The 19,737-nt window shown below is 36.8% G+C and overlaps 1 protein-coding gene across 15 annotated transcripts in view; it reads right to left on the reverse strand.

Annotated features, from left to right (window-relative positions):
• DNM3 (dynamin 3) overlaps positions 1–19,737 on the reverse strand; it is a 577,169-nt gene that overhangs the window by 311,606 nt on the left and 245,826 nt on the right. For 8 of the 15 annotated variants that reach the window (XM_054525302.2, XM_024249213.3, XM_063726449.1 and 5 more), the window contains exons 13-14: positions 14,606–14,657; positions 13,755–13,784 (exon numbers count right to left, since the gene is read on the reverse strand). In XM_054525302.2, the coding sequence (XP_054381277.1) occupies positions 13,755–13,784; positions 14,606–14,657 (82 nt within the window). The remainder of the gene's footprint in view (positions 1–13,754; positions 13,785–14,605; positions 14,658–19,737) is intronic. The other 7 variants (XM_024249216.3, XM_024249215.3, XM_054525318.2 and 4 more) reach the window with 1 other exon arrangement.

Raw genomic sequence — 19,737 nt, forward strand, 5'->3', positions numbered from 1 at the left:
ATTTGCCTTGATCATGGTGAATTTGAGACATATTTATTTTCAGAGGATTTAATTTCAGTATGAGAAGCAATGAACAAAAATGACAAAAGAGCACTATTGGAAATATATACAAGAATGTCTCATCTATTTACTCTGATTTTCACTGTGATAATGAACCAGTGGCATCCTTTCAAAAGAACATTCTGGTCTGCAATATGGACATCATCACTAACAAAAGATCTCGTGACACCTTTATAGTCAGTGAGGTTTTATAATTTGTCTTTTGCTAAACCCTTAAATGGCTAAATTGAAAGATCCAGAGTTCTCGCAGGATAATAAGAGAAGAAATTGACATCCCTGCGCAGCAGTCTCAGCCTGTGAACTGATGGTGATTCTCCCAGCTGGTCAACAGCTGAAAGCCCTTTTACTTTTTTTTTTTCCACATTCCACTTAGCAACTATACGGAGTTTCACCATCTTCTTAAGATGTCCATGTAACTCCTACTCCCCTCACTCCCAACAGATGAACCAGCCTCTTGTTTTATCTAGCAAATTGAGATACGCAGGAATAAAGTACACAGTATTTTTTTCTCCCTAATTTTGGTGGCATTTCTCTTTCAACAGGGATTTTAATAGTAGTGCATATTCATTCTTTTTTTATAAAGAATAATGTTACCTTAAATTGAAGAAAATTCGTTCAATGGCAAACAATCACTCCCAATAACCAAATAAGTCTTATAGAATAAAAGCAAGAATGTTTTGTAAGTATATCAATATAACAAATTACATAATTTATTCAATATGTAAGACCATAATCACTTCAACGAAATTCAATGCCCATTTTTGATAGAGAATCTCAGATACAGAGGAATAGAAGAATTTACTTTTTTTGAAAATTTCTTTTTTTAAAAAAACTTTTAAGTTGTGGGGTACATGTGCAAGTTTGTTACACAGGGAAACTTGTGTCATGGGGGTTTGTTATACAGATTATTTAACCACCTAGGTACTAAACCTAGTACCCATTAGGTATCCTCTCCCTCCTCCCACCCACATAAATTTCTTTATTTCTTTCTCTCTTTCTCTCTCTTTCTTTGTCTTGCTCTGTCTCCCAGGCTGGAGTACAGTGGCACGATGTCGGCTCACAGCAACCTCCTTCTTCTGGGTTCAAGCAATTCTCCTGCCTCAGCCTCCTGAGTAACTGGGATTACAGGTGCCTGCCACCACATATGGCCAATTTTTGTATTTTTAGTAGAGACGGGGTTTTGCCATGTTGGTCAGGCTGGTCTCAAACTCCTGACCTCAAGTGGTCTGCCTGCCTTGGCCTCCCAAAGTGGTGGGATTACAGGCCCATATTTATTTCTTTATCATACTAAATATATTTTAAACAAAAATCCAACATTAAAACTGATGGTAAAAGACTAAAAAATTCCCACTAAAGTAAAAAGCAGCTTAGAAAATCCAGTACTATTTTATATTGTTCTGTAAGGAATAATATATGATAATAGAAATAAAAGATGCAACTACACCATTGAAATAAAAATTATAATTTTTAAAACTACTAGAGAATCCAGTAAACTCCAGTGATACAAAATAAATGCTTAAAAATCAATGGTTTTCATGTAGCAATAATTAGAAGATATAATTGAAAAATCCATTTAAAATTACAACATGAGTATTTCCAGTTATTTTATATTTTAACAAGAAATATAAATTTACCTAAGTTAAGGGGGAAAACAGAAAATTATAATAAACAGAACAAGTAACTGTTTGGATGGCAAAACAGCAAGTGAAAAAATGAGACTTCATCTCATATTAATTTATAAGCTTTACACACACCCAATCAACAAGTAGAACTCTAGTTGGGATATGACAAGATTTTAATCTTCCATTGAAAGAATAAGTAATCTACAAAAGCAAAACTCATTTTTGAAAAAAGAATAATAGAAGGAAAAACCTAGCAGTTATTAAAACAGACTGCTGCAATAATTAAAAAGTGTGTCACTGTACAAAAATCAACAGATGGAGGGATAAGACAAATAACCTAGATATGGACTCTAGGTTAAGAGTTCATCCTTCACCAGGACTGAAGCCAGAATTCTGCCACTTATCCATTGTATGACCTAGGGTAAACTATTTAACTTTTCTAAGCTTCAGTACCATCATTTATAAAACAGGAAAACTACTGGACCCTATTTCACAGGGTTGCTGTAGAACTGCATGAGTGGATGTAAGGAATACATTTAAGGCAATACCTAGCCATAGAGTAAACTTTAAAGGAATGTGAACTGCTATGATTATTATGCTATTATTGTTGACATTATTATACAATTACAGAAGTATTACAAATCAATGGTGATAGAATGGACTGTTCATATGATTATATTTGTACATTAGCCCCTTTGGAATAAAATAATAATAGCCAGTAGTAACTGAGTTGTTACAAAATACACAGTGCCTTATGTAAATTAATGTGTTTAATCTTCACAACAACTCTAAGAGGTAGATGCAATAATCATTCCCCTTTTGCAAATGAGGAAACAGAGAAACAGAGATATTAAGGAACTTGCCTTAATATGGCTGGCAAGTGGCAGAACTAGACATTGCAGATTCTATGCTCTTAGCCGCTATACTCTGCTCTGTAAGTTAGTGCCTCACCTCCTACCGTGTGCCATGACAAATCTCAGACAGGTTACAGAGAAAAATGTCAATAACTGATGCATTAAAATGCTACAAACATAAGGATGAATACTTAACTGCTCTTAAGGTAGGTACCACCTTTCTATATGTAAATACAGTAGAAGAAATGAGAGAATAAAGAATAAACATTACTATCAAACATTTTTTAAAACTTTACCTCAAGAACCTTATAAATAAAATTAAATTCTACATAAGAAAAAGTTAAAAAATTGTTAATAAATATGATAAAAGGTCAATATAATTATTATATCAAAATTCTGTTACAAATCAGTAAAAGTTAAAAAATATCAAAGAGAATATAAACACCAGCATGAATGGCTCATTCTAAACAGAAGATACTAGTGGTCAATAAGCATGAAAAATATTTATCCTCACCAGTAAGTTATAGACATAAGTAACTGTGGTTTAAGAAGACAGAAGTATATGATCATCAAACAAACAAACAAAAATTTAAATAGCTAAGTATAAAAATCCACAAAAATATTGGAAGAAAATATAAGCAAGATAAAAAATGCCATAAAATGTTTAAAATTGTCTAAGCCAAAATTATAACTTTTTGTTTTATAATATCCAGTAAAAAAATTGAAAGTCAAGAGATAGATAAGCAGAAAATATTTGTACTATATATAACACAAACAAAATTAATATCCAGACTATTTTAAAAATCCTAAAAATCAATAAGAAAATAATACAATGGTTCCCTAAAATGGGCAAAAGACAAATCAGACATTTCATAGGAGAAGGGATACCAAAGTCTGTTAAATAGGTATAAGGCTGGTCTGTAACTTTATTTTTTTTTTTGAGACAGAGTCTCGCTCTGTCACCCAGACTGAAGTGCAGTGGCACGATCTCGGCTCACTGCAACCTCCAACTCCCTGGCTCAAGCGATTCTCCTGCCTCAGCCTCCTGAGTAGCTGGGTTACAGGCATGTGCCACCACGCCCAGCTAATTTTTGTATTTTTAGTAGAAATGGGGTTTCACCATGTTAGCCAGGATGGACTCAATCTCCTGACCTCATGATCCACCCTCCTTGGCACCCTAAAGTGCTGGGATTACAGGCGTGAGCCACCGCGCCTGGCCTCTGTAACTTTCAATAAGTAAAATGTAAATCACAACAATAATATATTATTATTTCTGTTAGATTATCAAAAATTATATAAAATATAATTATCCAGTACTGGGGATTGAGGTACTTACATATATAGTTGTTGGGTCTATGAACTGGTTCAGGTGTTTTGGAAAAACTGGAAACAGCAGAAATACCTATCCTCAGGGAAATGTGAATTAAGTATGGCACATCCATATCGTAGAACACTATAATATTATGTCACAAAGAAGTTTTGTCATTTTATGTCTGCGAATTTACATGGAAAAATCCCTAAGACATATCATTAAATGAATAAAGTGAGTTCAATTTCACATAGTTACTCAGCAGCTACCATACACCAGCTTTTAGACATTGTTAGGGATACATTAATAAGCAAAAGAGACAAAAATCCTTGCCTTGGTAGAGTTTACAATTTTAGAACAAAACATGTACAATATTAGTCTATTTTTATTTTTTTAAATCCCAGTGTCTTTGTGTGTGGGTGGGTGTATACACATGTGCTTGTGTGTGTATATATGTGTATATATACTCCCAAATGATAACAGTGGTGGTAGCTATGGAGGTGAGTGGGATTGGGTGGAGGTCAAGAGTGTATTTATTTTATCTGCATTATTCAACTTTTTCACAGTAAAAATGTGTTCATATATTTATTGTTTAACTTGAAAATTATAGATTCAAAATTATGTACTTTGGATACAAGTAACAAATGGATACTTTGTTGGCTCCACGGATACTTTGTGCTAAATAAGCTATACAGTGGTTAATAAAATAATATCTTTGGTGAGAAACATTAACATTTTTAAATGTTATCAAAATTCCAAGGAATTGGAATAATACAGGCATTTGCTTACTTGGAATAAAACACACCACACTTGTAAAAAAGAGAGCATCAAAGAGGATAAAAGAGACAGAGGGAGGAAAAGAGGGAAGCAGGGAGGGAGAGAGAGGAGCTACGGGGCAGCCGGAGGGAGTCAGGAGGAGAGATGCCTTTGTTTCATCAGTTGTTCTTCCTCAGGTGAAACAAGGCCATGCCTCTACTGTCCCAAAGTAAAAACACAGCAGAAAACCTAGATTCTGCCTACTGAAGGGGTATTTCAAAGTAATTTTGAGTAGATAAGATAATCTCTTCACTGGTTTTTATGCTCTAAACCTTCCATTAAGATGCAACTTGGCTGTAAAAATATGGAAAGTACATCTGCTTATTTTCTGGGGAAAAAAACATAAGTGGCATACATTAAATACTATTCCAAATAAAACTCTAGATCTCAAAGATGCGCAACAAATTAACAGGCTGTATGTTTGACAAAGTGTGGTTTTCATAAACTCTAATCTCTATTTTATTATAATAAAATAATGATTATTATATTTTATAAGCTATTGACTGGCCCCTTTGGAGATATTTTTATAGAATTAAAAAACAAAATGGCAAGAAATTCAAATAGCCATTGTAGTTTTTTGGTTCATCAAATTAATTTATATAAAGCCAAGCTCATTCTTTTCAGATCTAATGGCTTTATTTTAAGAAAAATTTTAAGTGGCTGGGCGTGGTGGCTCACACCTGTAATCCCAGCACTTTGAGAGGCCAAGGCAGGTAGATCACCTGAGGTCAAGAGTTCGAGACCAGCCTGGCCAACATGGTGAAACCCCGTCTCTACTAAAAATACAAAAATTAGCCAGGCGTGGTGGCACACATCTGTAATTCCAGCTGCCCAGGAGGCTGAGGCAGGAGAATTGCTTGAACCTGGGAGGCAGAGATTGCAGTGAGCTGAGATCACACCATTGCACTCCAGCCTGGGCAACAGAGAAAAACTGTCTTAAAAATAAATTAAGTAATAAAAAAAGCAAATGAATGTAAATGATGAGACTATAAATAATTGAGACTACAAAATGATATGCTTGATGAAATTTACAAACTATTAGAACTGTGGTTAAACACAGTGATTAGAGCTGTGGTTAAACACGGTGATTAAGATTTGAATCCTGGTGCTATCATTTATGATCTGTGTGACTGGGCAAGTTACTTTGCCTCTCCATGCCTCAGTTTTCCCATCTGTAAAACTGAGATAATAGGGGTACCTACATCACAGAGTTGTTGAGAGGAATTAATGAGCTGATGTGTGTAAAACACCCAACGCCATACCTAAGTACCTAACTAGTATTATCTCATTTAATACAAAAACCTTATGAAACAGTTACTATTATTATCAGCTTATTACGGATTAGAAAACTGAGGTACAGTAAGGTTTAATTAATTTGCTCATAGTGACACAGTGACTCCACTGTGTCAGCTCTGAAGAACCAGTGCACTATGTTGCTTCTAAACCTAATATAGTCAGTAGAATTATTTTTAAAAAGAAAGGGAGAGAAGGGGAAAGTCATGAATTGGAAAAATAATTAAATTTTATTAATAAATGAACCATAGGGTTTTAATGATGAGGTATTAACCATCTTATATTCCTTTAAAAAGACAACATACACAAAAATCCTAGTATCCAAATTAGATTGTTCTGAAGACAAATAATGCTCAGCAAGTACCTGCCTTCACCTGTGATGCACCTCCTCCAGCGTCTATCCTTTCTTCTTCCAACAATAGCTCTTTCAGGGGGAGAGGCAGCCCATGTGTTCTGGTGAGGAACCTCCCTTGTCCCGTATGATGTGGCCTAAGTCAGTCAGTATACCTCATTCTCTGGCCACAGTGAACAGTTCAGAAATAAGCACATGATCCATGCCAGTCCAATCAGACTGAAGCTTAGAAGGTTTTCTGAAAATCCTGAGAGAAAGACTCTTATTTCTGCTGGATTCAAAGTAGGAAGACAATTCCCTGGAGACTGATGACAGTCATCTTGCAATCCTTTGGGGCAAGAACAGAACCACAGCAAAAGAGCAGAACAAAAATATGGAAAGAAAAAAACTAGTTCATGGTGACACTATTTGAGCTGTGGATTAAATAGTGCTTGATTCTATCCCCGAAGTGTTCATTCATGTAAACTAACAAATTCCCTTTTTTCCAGGGTCATTTGAGTTTTCTGAAATTTACATCTGAAAAAAATCCTAACTGATAGAGATATCAGTACCAGGAAGTCAGGTAAGACTTGGAGTTAAGAGCGACAGACCCTAAAAGGTGGAATTAGCTGAGTGGAGAAAGGTGAGAGGACTGGAAAGATCTCTCTTAGGCTAGGATGTTGGCAATCCTTGTTATCCATTTGCTAAAGAACTGATTAAACTGTCACCTTTTTAACACTGGACTCAAACCATGTACATACAGAGGTTGAAGAACTAGGGGACATGGCAGGAAAATTTCAGGATAGTGAGGTCCATTTATAATTTTCTGAAACCTGTGAGAGATCCTATGAAAAAGAGACTAGTGTCTACTAAAACCAGTTTTCAGAAAGTAGGGAGAGAAGAAACCCTGTTTGGAAGGAAATGTCTTTTTCTGTTTGCAGCCTATAATACAAAAGGTTGATAATCCAGTTACCTGGAGACCTGTAGGTTTGAGAAAGCCAAATTTCATATTCCAGTCTAAAGTTAGAACAATAGTGGGCACATGGATGGCAAACAAAACTGATAATAAGCTTGAGACTAAGAGGTACCCTAATATCTAGGCTCATGCAAGCACCTGCTCTACTTCCTGCTTAAAGAAAAAGTCTTTCCAGTTATACAGTTGCAGTTGGATACATTCTCGGGCCAAGGAGCATGTCAACAATGCCTTCCTGCTAAGACTCTTGAGGACAAAGGAATGAATTATCAGTCATGTAAATGCCACATCAGTCCTCCTGGCCCCTAACATATTCCAACCAAGGAAATTTCATCCCCATTTGTTTTCAGCTACTCACACCTTCCGAAGACAATGTTCCACAAATATCTCTAGTTATCACTTGTGCCCCTCCCTCCAGTGTCTGTTATCTCTTACTCCAATAACATCTCTGACTTTCAGGTGGCATGCTCTTTACTCTTAAACTTTCAAGTACAACATGCCACTCACTGACTTTAACCTCCCACCTCATAATTTCTTTTCCTTAATCCTAGCACAAACTTTTTCTGATTTTAGTAAAATCTCCAGTTCCCTGGCTTGCCCATTTCCTTTCAATTTTCAGTCAACATCATCTTTTTTTTTTTTCCTGGGCACAAGCTCGGAGTATATTTTTCTATTTCCCGTGCAGCTAGGTGAGCCCAAATAACTAAGTTCTGTTCAACGAAATGGAAATGATGTGTGCCACTTATGGACTGGTTCTTAAAAACCTCCCTTGCCCAGGCTTCTGTCTCTTTCCCACCTGCTGCAAGAATGAAATTTGCAGGTTCTGTGCAGGAGAAGGCAGAGAAGGGGGATTTTGGAATCTCTGGGATTCCAAAGCCCAGTCTGTTACTGACCATGTGAAGAAAGGTATCTCCCTGCATGTTGATGACCATCATTGAATTATTATAGCAGCGTGAATTAAATTTGTATTATGCTAATCTACTGAAATCCTGAGGTTGTTTGTTACCTGGTTAATCTATCCTGATTAATACATCAATTAAAGCTACTCATGTGAGATTACACAGTCCTTTACCTCAACCTGTCTCTCTTAAAAACTCTAACTCATCTTCTCTCTTGACCTTCTATGCTGCCTCCCTAGAAAAATGCCAGCTCAGAATATCAATTCATTTGTCTGTGTCCTCAGCTTTATGCCACCTTCCAACTGTAGAGCAGAAGAGCAATTTACAAGGCCAAGAGAATTTGTGCTGTCACTGGACCCTCAGATAGTCCCTAACCTGCACAGGACCTTCCACAGTCCAACTATCTGACAACTTCCTCCAAGTTCCTTGAGCTCTTAGAAACATCTAACTATTGACTATTCCCTCCTTGAAACAATCTCTCCCTTTAGCTTTTGTTCTACCACTTGTTGCGGGAAGTCAGGGACCCCGAATGGAGGGACCGGCTGAAGCCATGGCAGAAGAACAAAAATTGTGAAGATTTCATGGTCATTTATTAGTTCCCCAAATTAATACTTTTATAATTTCTTACACCTGTCTTTACTGCAATCTTTGAACATAAATTGTGAAGATTTCATGGACACTTATCACTTCCCCAATCAATACCCTTGTGATTTCCTATGCCTGTCTTTACTTTAATCTCTTAATCCCATCATCTTCGTAAACTGAGGAGGATGTATGTTGCCTCAGGACCCTGTGATGATTGCGTTAACTGCACAAATTGTTTGTAGAGCATGTGTGTTTGAACAATACGAAATCTGGGAACCTTGAAAAAAAGAACAGGATAATAGCAATGTTCAGGGAACAAGAGAGATAACCTTAAACTCTGACTGCCGGTGAGCCAGGCAGAACAGAGCCATATTTCTCTTCTTTCAAAAGCAAATGGGAGAAATATCACTGAATTTTTTTTCTCAGCAAGGAACATCCCTGAGAAAGAGAATGTGTCCCTGAGGGTCGGCCTCTAAAATGGCCACTTCAGGGGTGGCTGTCTTTTATGGTCGAAGCTGTAGGGATGAAATAAGCCCTAGTCTCCTGTAGTGCTCCCAGGCTTATTAGGACGAGGAAATTTCCGCCTAATAAATTTTAGTCAGACCGGTTGTCTGCTCTCAAACCCTGTCTCCTGATAAGATGTTATCAATGACAATGTGTGCCAAAAATTTCATTAGCAATTTTAATTTCGCCCCAGTCCTGTGGTCCTGTGGTCTCGCCCTGCCTCCATTTGCCTTATGATAGTCTATTACCTTGTGAAGTATGTGATCTCTGTGACCCACACCCTATTCGTACACTCCCTCCCCTTTTCAAAATCACTAATAAAAACTTGCTGGTTTTATGGCTCAGGGGGCATCACAGAACCTGCTGACATGTGACGTCTCCCCCGGACACCCAGCTTTAAAATTTCTCTTTTGTACTCTGTCCCTTTATTTATCAGACCAGTCGACATTTAGGGACAATACAAAAGAAACTACGTGAAATATCGGGGGTGAATTTTGCCCGATATCTGGCTGAATTTCCCATGATAACCACTATCCAAGTTTTCCTACCTCTCTCATCACTTCTTATATGCCTTTTCAGTTCCCCATTCAGTTTCAGTTCTTCTTTCTCCATCATGCTTTAAGTCCTATATTCCTTTCTATGTTCTCATCCTTTGGAGGTGGTCTCATGTACTCCCATGGCTTCAGATACCATGTATTTATTGACAACAGTGAAACTTATGTCTCCAGTGTACATGAGTCCTGAACCTCAAACCCCAACGATATCTCCAATAAGCACAAACATATTCAAAATTGAAATCAGCACCTTCTTCTATTTTTTCTTTTTTTTTTTTTTTTTTTTGAGACAGAGTCTTGCTTTGTCACCCAGGCTGGAGTGCAGTGCTGTGATCTTGGCTCACTGCAACGTCTGCCTCCTGGGTTCAAGTGATTCTCCTGCTTTAGCCTCCAGAGAAGCTTGGATTACAGGCGCTCGCCACCATGCCTGGCTAATTTTTGTATTTTTAGTAGCGATGGGGTTTCACCATGTTGGCCAGAATGGTCTTAATCTCTTGACCTCGTGATCCACCTGCCTCGGCCTCCCAAAGTGCTGGGATTACAGGCATAAGCCACCGTGCCCGGCCCTAAATCAGCACCTTCTGCTCTCATCTCCCCTGACACCTGCTCCCCCTTCTCCTGCACTCCCTTTGTCAGTGCATGCCCTTAGCCATAAGCCTAGGAGGATGACTTAACTCCCTGAGAACTCTTTATAACCCTTCCAATTCTACCCTCTGAATATATTTTGAATCTGTTCCTTCTGCTAAATACTACCTGCAACCAATATTTCTCTCACCTGAATAACTTCAAAAGCATCCTCACCAATTCTCATATCTCTAGTTTGTCTCCTTCAAACTATTTCATTACAGGCCTTTCTAATATAAAAATCAGTTGAGTTCCCTTCCCTATTGGAAATCCTTCCATGACTCTCCAATACCTTTGGAAGAAAGAGTTCTCTGTCACTTCTGGACTTAAACAGTTTTATCCAACTTCCCACTGGACATTTTTACTTCAAACTCCCATGGTGACTCATACTCAGAAAGCTACCTTTCATGACTCTGGATCCCAATCTTTTTCACTATGCTCCTTTCTCTGTGAAGAGCAGCACCATCTTACTTGTACCTAAATCATAAATCTTGATGCATTGAAGACAACCTCCAGCCCTCTCTCCGACATCCAATTTATCACAGATGTTTTGGATTCTTCCTACTTAATATCTCTTGAATTCATCAGCTTTTCCTCTAATTCAGTACAAACACCCAAGCCCGGATCACCACAATTTTTCATCCACATCAGCCTTCTAACTAATCTCCTTTTTCCAGTCTTGTCTCACCTTCGAAGCCTTTCTCCACAAATGTTAATATGATTGTGCTTAAAACCTTACTATAATTCTGTACTGCTTTAAGCAACATAAAAACAGCTTTAATGAGTCTTACGTCCTAATGAAGGAAGACAAAAAATAATAAATAAATGAATAAATAAGATTGTTTCAAATAATAAAATGTAATAGATAGTGAAAGACATTGGGAAGGGAGGGTGATTTTAAATCTGGTGACCAAGGCTGGCCTCTTGCAGAAGTGATGTTTCAGTAAGACCTGAAGGGTCAGCAGTAGCTAGCCTTGGAAAAGGAAGTGGACTTCAGTTTGCTTACTTACCATCATCCCCACTGGGCTGTGGGCTTCCTGAGGGTGAGGCCTGTGATTGATGCATCATCATGCTTCTCTAAACACCCACCACTGATTTTGGCATGGATACGTTTTGAATACATTAGTGGAAGGATGAATGAAGGTTAAATTTAAAATTTTGAGCAGTCCAGCTTTCAGTAAATTATGCACTCACTTTTTTTGTACATTTGCTGACATCAACTTCTGAAACTATTACAATTTCTAGGCAGACATAAACAAATCAAATTTAGACTTTAAAGAAGAGTTTTGCCCTTCTTAAATCCTTCTAAAATATTTCAGAACAGATGCTGCACAACAATCTTCTACAACCAGGAGCCCTAAGAGGATAGCAGCATGGATGAATCACTTCCTAGGATGCTGCAGAGTGTTTCAGCCCCACCAACCAGAAAAGCCAGCATCAGTCGGAAAGCTGGGCCCCAAAACTTCCTGGATTTGAGCCTCTTAATAGGCAAAACTGTTTTCATATAAACCAATCAACATCATATGCTCAGATTCATAAAGAAAATTTCAAGTCATTATGGTTTATTTCTGCTAAGTAGGAAGAACTACTGAAGATCCTTTAAAATATATTGTATCATGTATACATTATTGTATTTGATTCTGGAAAATAATATATTCTAGTTCATAATCTCTTGCTTGCAAATTGAAAGCTTTTTTCTTAGCAAATTTGGCAGTAAAACCTGATCTGATGTGAGAAGATTTATCTTTTATTTAAAAGTTTACTTGGTGTGACTATTCCTTTGTTTCACTGCAGAAATAGATTATGTTTCATTATATGGTGCTGTCTCTAACTCCACAAAATGTAGGGTAATATATGATATAGTTAATAAAGTCCAACAAATTCTGACCTTCAAGCCATGTCTGGCCCCAGAAGTTTTGGATAAGGAATCTATATTCCATTATAACACTCACCCAATTCTATTATCTTGAGATGTAATACTTCCATAATGTGTGGGCTTTGAAGTATCCAGCAAAAGTAAAGTCACAGAAACACAATTAGCATGATTTGAGCATTTGGAAGTAATATAACTGAAAGCTGTTCCAAGTTTCCTCTGATTTAAAGTATGCATATATGCTATTATACTATTGATTTTCCTACATGTACATACTTCTGTGAGCTAAGCGATGCTTCTGACTATGAGGAAACTTTTATAGGTAAATCCTTTATATCATATCCAACCACAATCTGGGCATTGCAGGCATCAGAACAATTTCCATAGCTTCTAATTTTCCCAAGTGTTTTGTTGTTCTCATTTTATAAATTTTATAATTTTGTTGTACTTAAACTTTTTCTCCCAAGAGTTTGAAGAAACAGCACCCAACTTTTGTGAGTAACGTTTCTATTCTTTACAGGGCACATATCTGGTACTAGGCCACAAACCTCATTATGTATATCATTTCTGAATCCCACCATCGTCCCGAGAGATATTTTCTATTCCTCCCATCACACAGCTGAGCAAACTCAGGCACAATTTGTCCCAGGCCACATAGCTCTTAAGTGACAGAACAGAATTTGAACCCAGGAATGTCTAGGTCTAAAATCTGTGTCTTCCCAAAATATCATGGGGCAAATAATTGACCCATGCTCCAATCTCATTCTCAAATTGTGCATAGTTGGAAGAATAAGCCTGCTTTATCCATGGTAGAAATTAGAGTTTAATTTTTTTTCTAAATGCTTATGACAATGTTTTTACACTTCCATAAAAGAAGACATAGTATCTGGTTTTCAAAGATTTAACTCTATAGCCATATAAAATGTCCATCAATATAACTTTGCTTTTCTGTTTTTTTAAATAAATGCAAATAATTGGAATTGGGTAGGCTTATCAACAAACACAGCAAAATCAGATATTCAATATTTACCCACCTTTTAGAAGCATCATCTACATTTATTGGAAATATTATCATACAAGGGGAAGAGAAAGGTTTACACCTCATAACAACATAGCATAAAAGGACAGAGATGAAGATCATTAATGATTTTAATTATTTTAAGGCCCATTAAAATTAGAGAAATATCAAAGCACCCACAGTGTTAAGGGTATATTATTACAGCATTTTAGAGTTTACTAGTTCATACCTTTCAACCACAGCAAGTTATTAGCAGTGAAGGGATGAACCCTCTTAAGAGGATTTTTATTTCAATGATAGGGTGTTACGGACAAGACAACCTAAGTTTTAAAAAAAATTAGTAGCAAGCGCTAGTTGAGTTAATCAGTTAAAGACAAACTGTGCCCTTGGGAAGCTAAATGAAAAAGCAACAGTAAAGCTTACAGAACTTAGCTCGTACAATTTGCCTTGAAGGCGGAAGATTGGTTCCCTGAAATAGCAAAGAATTATATGCTTTAGTTCAGAAAAAAAGTTTTTAAAATAAAGTCTGTTATTACCTCTTCTCCTTTCAAAACAATGGGAAAAAAATCTAGAGCAGAGGTTTCAATTTGTTCAATAATTGTACCTCTGAACATTTTTTAAAAACTATAACACCATCATTGTTTTGACTTGAAAAGAAATAACAATGCAAATATTCATTATCACATAAAACATAAAAGACACAGCAAACTGTCGAGTTAATACAATCTCTGCAGAGCGCTATTAGTCAGAGACAGCTGGTCAGCCCAAAACACAAAAATTCAAAAGATCAGATCTTCTTAGGAATTAACATCTTCATTAACCAACAAGAATTTAGTGTGGCAGAGATTACATCCAACAACTGCCTTCTTCATGAGCTGTCCCTTCACTGATACCAAGCTGTGCAAATGTGTGAACTAGTTAGCAACCCCAGAAAGCTCATGCAACTACTCACCACATTTTAACCTTCAACTGACTCACAAACTCAATATTAAATTAAACTTAGGGGTAATGTAAGCAAGCAAAATAGGACATGAGGAGTCAAATTTGAAATGCAGAGCAAGTAGCAGAAAAGTTATTTAAAATAAATCAATATGGTTAACTGCACAAAATAGCCAAAAAGAAATGCAATTCACTCCAAAAATTTTAAAAGCAAAAACAAATCAAAATGAAAAGCTGCATTTCAAGCAAAATTTGCACGTGATTAATTTGCATTAAAAAAATAGTCAATCAAGCGATTTAGTTCAAATTCTTTGGGACATGCATACACTGATTCTCTTATGCAATTCCTACCTGATTTCCAATTGTGGTTTTCTTGTGAACCTGACTGCTCCTCTGCTGAGCACTAAGAAAAGCAAAGGAAAGCAGCACTGAAGAGACACATATAATTTTTTCCTAAACAAGTAACAAATACTAAAATATATACAGGCTTAAAAAAAAAAAAAATCAACGGAGGCAGACCTAATACCAAAATTCCAGGTCAGTTTAATTCTGGAAGCAAGACCAACTCAATGGGACTTCTAATAGCACATAACTCCTAGTAGCACATAAACCAAAAATATAATAACACCACTTAAAGAACAGCTGCATTGTAACATTAATAACATATGAGTTGACATATTTGCAATGTCTCACAGGTAGAGAGAAGAGTTGTAATGGAAATTAAGTTAATGATTATTGAGTATATACCATGTTCTAAGTGCTTTATCGATATTAATCATTTTTATTCTCACAGCAACTCCATGAAGCAGTTACGATTATTCTTCTTGTTTTATAGATGAGGAGAGAAGCTAAGTGACTTTCCCAAAATCATTCAGCTAATAAGTGGTAGTACCAAGTAGTATGGCTCCACATCACAAACTCTTTGTGATATTGTCCAGTCTCACTGCTTTGAATTCCAATATATTCTGACAACTCCTTTAATGCATCTCTAGTTTGGATCTGCCATGTAGATCCAAATATGTATGAGTCCCAACTCTGGACTTATTCATGTTTTTAACAACTTAACATCATCACTTGGGTATTTAATGGGCATATCATTCTTAATATTTCAAAACTAAACTGTTGAAATCCCCCCTAAAATCTGTTCCACCCACAGTCTTCCTTCCTCCTCTTAACTAGTGGCAATTCTATACCATACATCCAAGTGCTTAGGCCAAAATCTTTGTCTCCTCTTTCTCTCACAACCCATATCTGACCATCAGAAAATGCTGTCGACTACTTTCTTATAATACGTTTAACATTTAACCATCTTTTCATCACTTCAATTGGTCCCACCTTGGTCCAAGACACTGCCATCCCTCATCTGGATTACTGTAATCATTTATTCTCTGGTCTCTGCTTCCACACTTGTCTCCCTGAAGTCTATTCTTAACAGACACCAGAGTGATACTTTCAGAAGGACTGTGTTACTCTTCTGCTTGAAACCGTGTACTGCATCAACACCATTCCACTTAATGGTAAAAGCCAAAGTCCATACAAGGGTCTACAAGGCCCTACTCAAGCAACTCCCACCACTGCCTCTTTGACTCATTCCTCCTACCCTTCACCTCGTTCCCTGAAGAGTTCCAGCCACACTGGCATCTGCTCTTTTTCAAACCCACCCAATACACTCCCATTTAGAGCCTTCAGGCAAGCTAGCTCCCTAGGATGTGCTTCCCACTTTCATCTGCATGGTTCCCAACATCTCTTTCAAGTCTTCATTCAAATCCATCTTTTCAATAAGGACTACTCTGACCACCCTATTTATAACCGCATCCCTCCCTTCTACCAAGACTGTCATCCCCTTTACCCTGTTTGATTTTTCTGTCTGGCATTTCTCACCTTCCAACACACTACACGGTGTATTTATTTTTTGTTTTTGTCTGCCCTTTTCCATTAGACTGTAAGCTCCTAATGAGCAGGGGTTTGTGTCTGTTTTGTTCACTGCTATATCCCCAGGGCCTACAAAGGACATGGCACATGGTTGGTTTCATGAAATATCTGTTCGATGAAAAGCCCAATGAAGTTGATGCCATTATAACCCTCATTTTAGACATAAGCACAGAGTGTTAAAAGCCAGAAAGGACTCCAACAACTTAACAACAGAGACCACATGTTTCATCACTAGGTTACTCTATCCCTTAAAAGGACAAAGGCCTTCTTTTGGTGGATCCATGAATAAACACCTATCAATATTAGAAACACAACCCATTTTGGTTATTCTGGGAAGATCAGCAATACTCAGTATTCTTACAGGTTGTTTAATAGTTTATGGAAGCTGTTTTGGAGATCAATGAAATAGTCTAAAATAGAGAAAAGGGAGACTAAAGCCCTCAGTCAACTGTTTAAAGTGATGGGATGTTGTGCTGCAGTAACAAGTTAGAAATCAACACCACGCTTAGAACAGCTGATCAAAATAAGTTTTTAATAAACTCCTCTGATACATTCAAGCTGCTTTCCTTCACTCAAACTCATGAAAAAACACTGCGTTCAACTGAAGGTGGACAGGGGGTGGGTGGTGAAAGGCCATACTGTATTTGGTTGCTAAAAATATTTTGTGTATATATTTTTTTCCAATTTAAAATTTGCTAATTTCAACTTCTTCCTTCCTTGTTTTTTATTTTTCCAGCTTTCTGTTAAATGGTTAATCCTCTTAATTACCATGAAATTATTTCTTCTTTAACCATTTCTCTGAACAATCTAAATCTACATTATTCAGGTCTTGTAGGTGAGGCTGTGAAAGAGGTGACCAGGATCCAATGTGCCCACACCGCCCTCTGGCTGCCCTCATGCCCTGGTATACACAGCGTCTTGAGTAGCACTCTCCTAAGGGCTTCGGATCTCCTCCTTACTTTCTTTTTCCATATTAAATGTCACTTTTCCAGGCTTCCTGCTCTTCCAGGGATGCATGAGAAAGCTACTATCATAATGAGATTATGACACCTTCATAGGTTATGTTTATCTCTTCCAAGCACCATAATTGCATTTTAGGAGTAATGTTTTCACTGAAGCACTGACTAGTGGTGAAAACCTGTGATAGACCCACAGGTGCTTACTTTGAACAAATTATTATGGACCCTAAAATTATGTATCAGTCCCCTTCAAATCACTTAAGGGAAAAGGAGTTGAACATAAAGCAAAAGCCACAAAGATCGTTAATGACTCCTTTGCTACCTTAGGTGAAAAGTTTGATCAATATGGACTTCAGTCTCTCAGCTATAAAATGTGTATATGTGTGTCATAAAGGAGACAGACAGAAACAGAGACAGACAGGAGGGCTAGAGGACTAAACGAGTTGTTTCTTAGGTTCCTTTTAGGTCCAATATTCCTTGAGATGCAAAATTACTCTCAGAAGCTTATAAGCTACACTAGACAAAGACAATGTCCATTGACAGTATCCATCTGTGAAATAATGCATATTTAGGATCTACCACTTGTAAGAATATGCTGAAGGAAAAGCAGATTTACTTTATAAGCCAATCTCAAATATTAGAGTTAGAAAAAACACTAAGTTGCCTCTATTTTCCACCTAAAGAATAATCTTTTTGCAACAATTGGCCCCATAAACTTAAACATTCGGTTGCTAATGCTGTATTTAGCTACTTGAAGTTACTTCAAAAGCAACAACAACAACAAAAAAGCTGCCTGTTTAGAATACATTCTTTGTCATAATTCTTCTGTATAATAATTGAACTGAGAGTATTTCAAAACATTTATTTAAAAATATGTTCCTTAGAAAACCTGTAAGGACTTGCAAGTTAACTTGAGCCCTTGGACATGTTCTTGGATATAGTTACTTAACCAATTAACTCTGAAATATTATAAAACATACCTGTGTATGTTGTTTTAGTTTAACATAAATCAAAAACTATAGGGCATGAACTCTGTAGCAGATAAAAATATGAATATGGTATGGTTCTTGTAATCAAAAGCCTTCAATTTGTCTGGTACAAGTAATGATATGCATACACAAAACAAAAATAATAAATAAAAAATAAAATCTATATTAATAAATATGTGAGGATGTAATAGAAAGCAAAAACAAAGTGCTTCTGTTTTAAATGTGGGATATAATTACCCATATCTTCTTATATGTGCGTGGGTGTGCACACGCACATTTGTCGTTGGTCATATAAATTCCTACTACACACAAGTCACTGTGGAAGGCTTTGCCAGAACAATAAAACATAGAACCAAATTGGTGTATACTGAGACATAATGATTCTAAAAGTATATAACAAGAAGTTTAAACTTTTATAAAAATAAGAGTACATTAGAAGACAATCAGAGAACCCCTAATGTTATCTCTTGGCTCAAAACTTTTTTGCACAGTCTCCTATCCTTGTCTATGATGTGTGACCATTTATCAAATAAATCCTATACCATTGTAATTTCTCTGAATGTTCAGGGACAAGAAATATAATTTCAGATGATATGATCTGAAATGTTTGTAGCAAACTTGAAAAGAAGATAAACTTTAATAAAGGAAAACAAATGACTATGTTCCAAGAGAATAGACTGGTATTAGCAAAGCCAGGAGGTAGAAAGATAAGGCATATAGGGAAGTTGTGGAGAGTAAAACTATTATGGTAGAATTATCCAATCATAGACTGGGATTTGTAAGTGATCTTAAAAGCCATCTAGTATAATAACTGTACGTTGGGGCCAGTTATGGAGAATTTGGCTGTTACTCTGAAGACACCAGAAAACATTCCATGTTTCTGTGCCAGCAAGTGACATGATCAGGGCAAGGTTTTAGTACAAATTAGTTCCCTGAAATGCATAATATTGACTCAAGCAGAGAAGACAGGAAGCAGCCAGCCCAGACCCCCTCTCTCTGACTATTTGAGTCCTGTCCAGTCTTAAAACTCCAATCAAGCATCATGTCTGAATTATGCCTTTTTAGAAACCTCCAGTTATCTCTCCTTTTCATGCACTCCCAAAGCCTTGGTCTGTGCCTGTATTTTATAAACAAGATTGTATTATAGTTTGGTTTCCAACAATGCCTGCTCCTTGATAGTCAAGAGCATTAATCTTGGTATTTCTACCTCTCTCATCACTGACATTACCTAGCAGAGGGTTTATGGTAGTAACTTAAGAAATATTTATAGAATTCTGTTTTGATGCCAGGGTTATTTACAACCAGACTATCAGTGATCATCTGTACTAGGAAACCTAAATAATTTGAAGAAGCATATCATAGGCATGTGTTAAAGCAAAAGTATGGTACAGTTAGGGATCCCAAAGTGGTCAGACTGGCTGCAGCATGGAGTTAGGGAGTAGAGTAGAAAGGAATAGTGACAATAGAACAGGCTGAAGAGGTAAACAAGATACAGATTAGAGAGAGCCTTCGAAATTACATTAATAAGTTTAGACTTTATTCTGAAAGTAACAGAGAATCTCAGAAGGAATGAGAAAGAGCATGACAGGGGGACAGAGAGACT

Source organism: Pongo abelii, chromosome 1 (assembly GCF_028885655.2).
Source record: "Pongo abelii isolate AG06213 chromosome 1, NHGRI_mPonAbe1-v2.0_pri, whole genome shotgun sequence".
NCBI lineage: Eukaryota > Metazoa > Chordata > Mammalia > Primates > Hominidae > Pongo > Pongo abelii.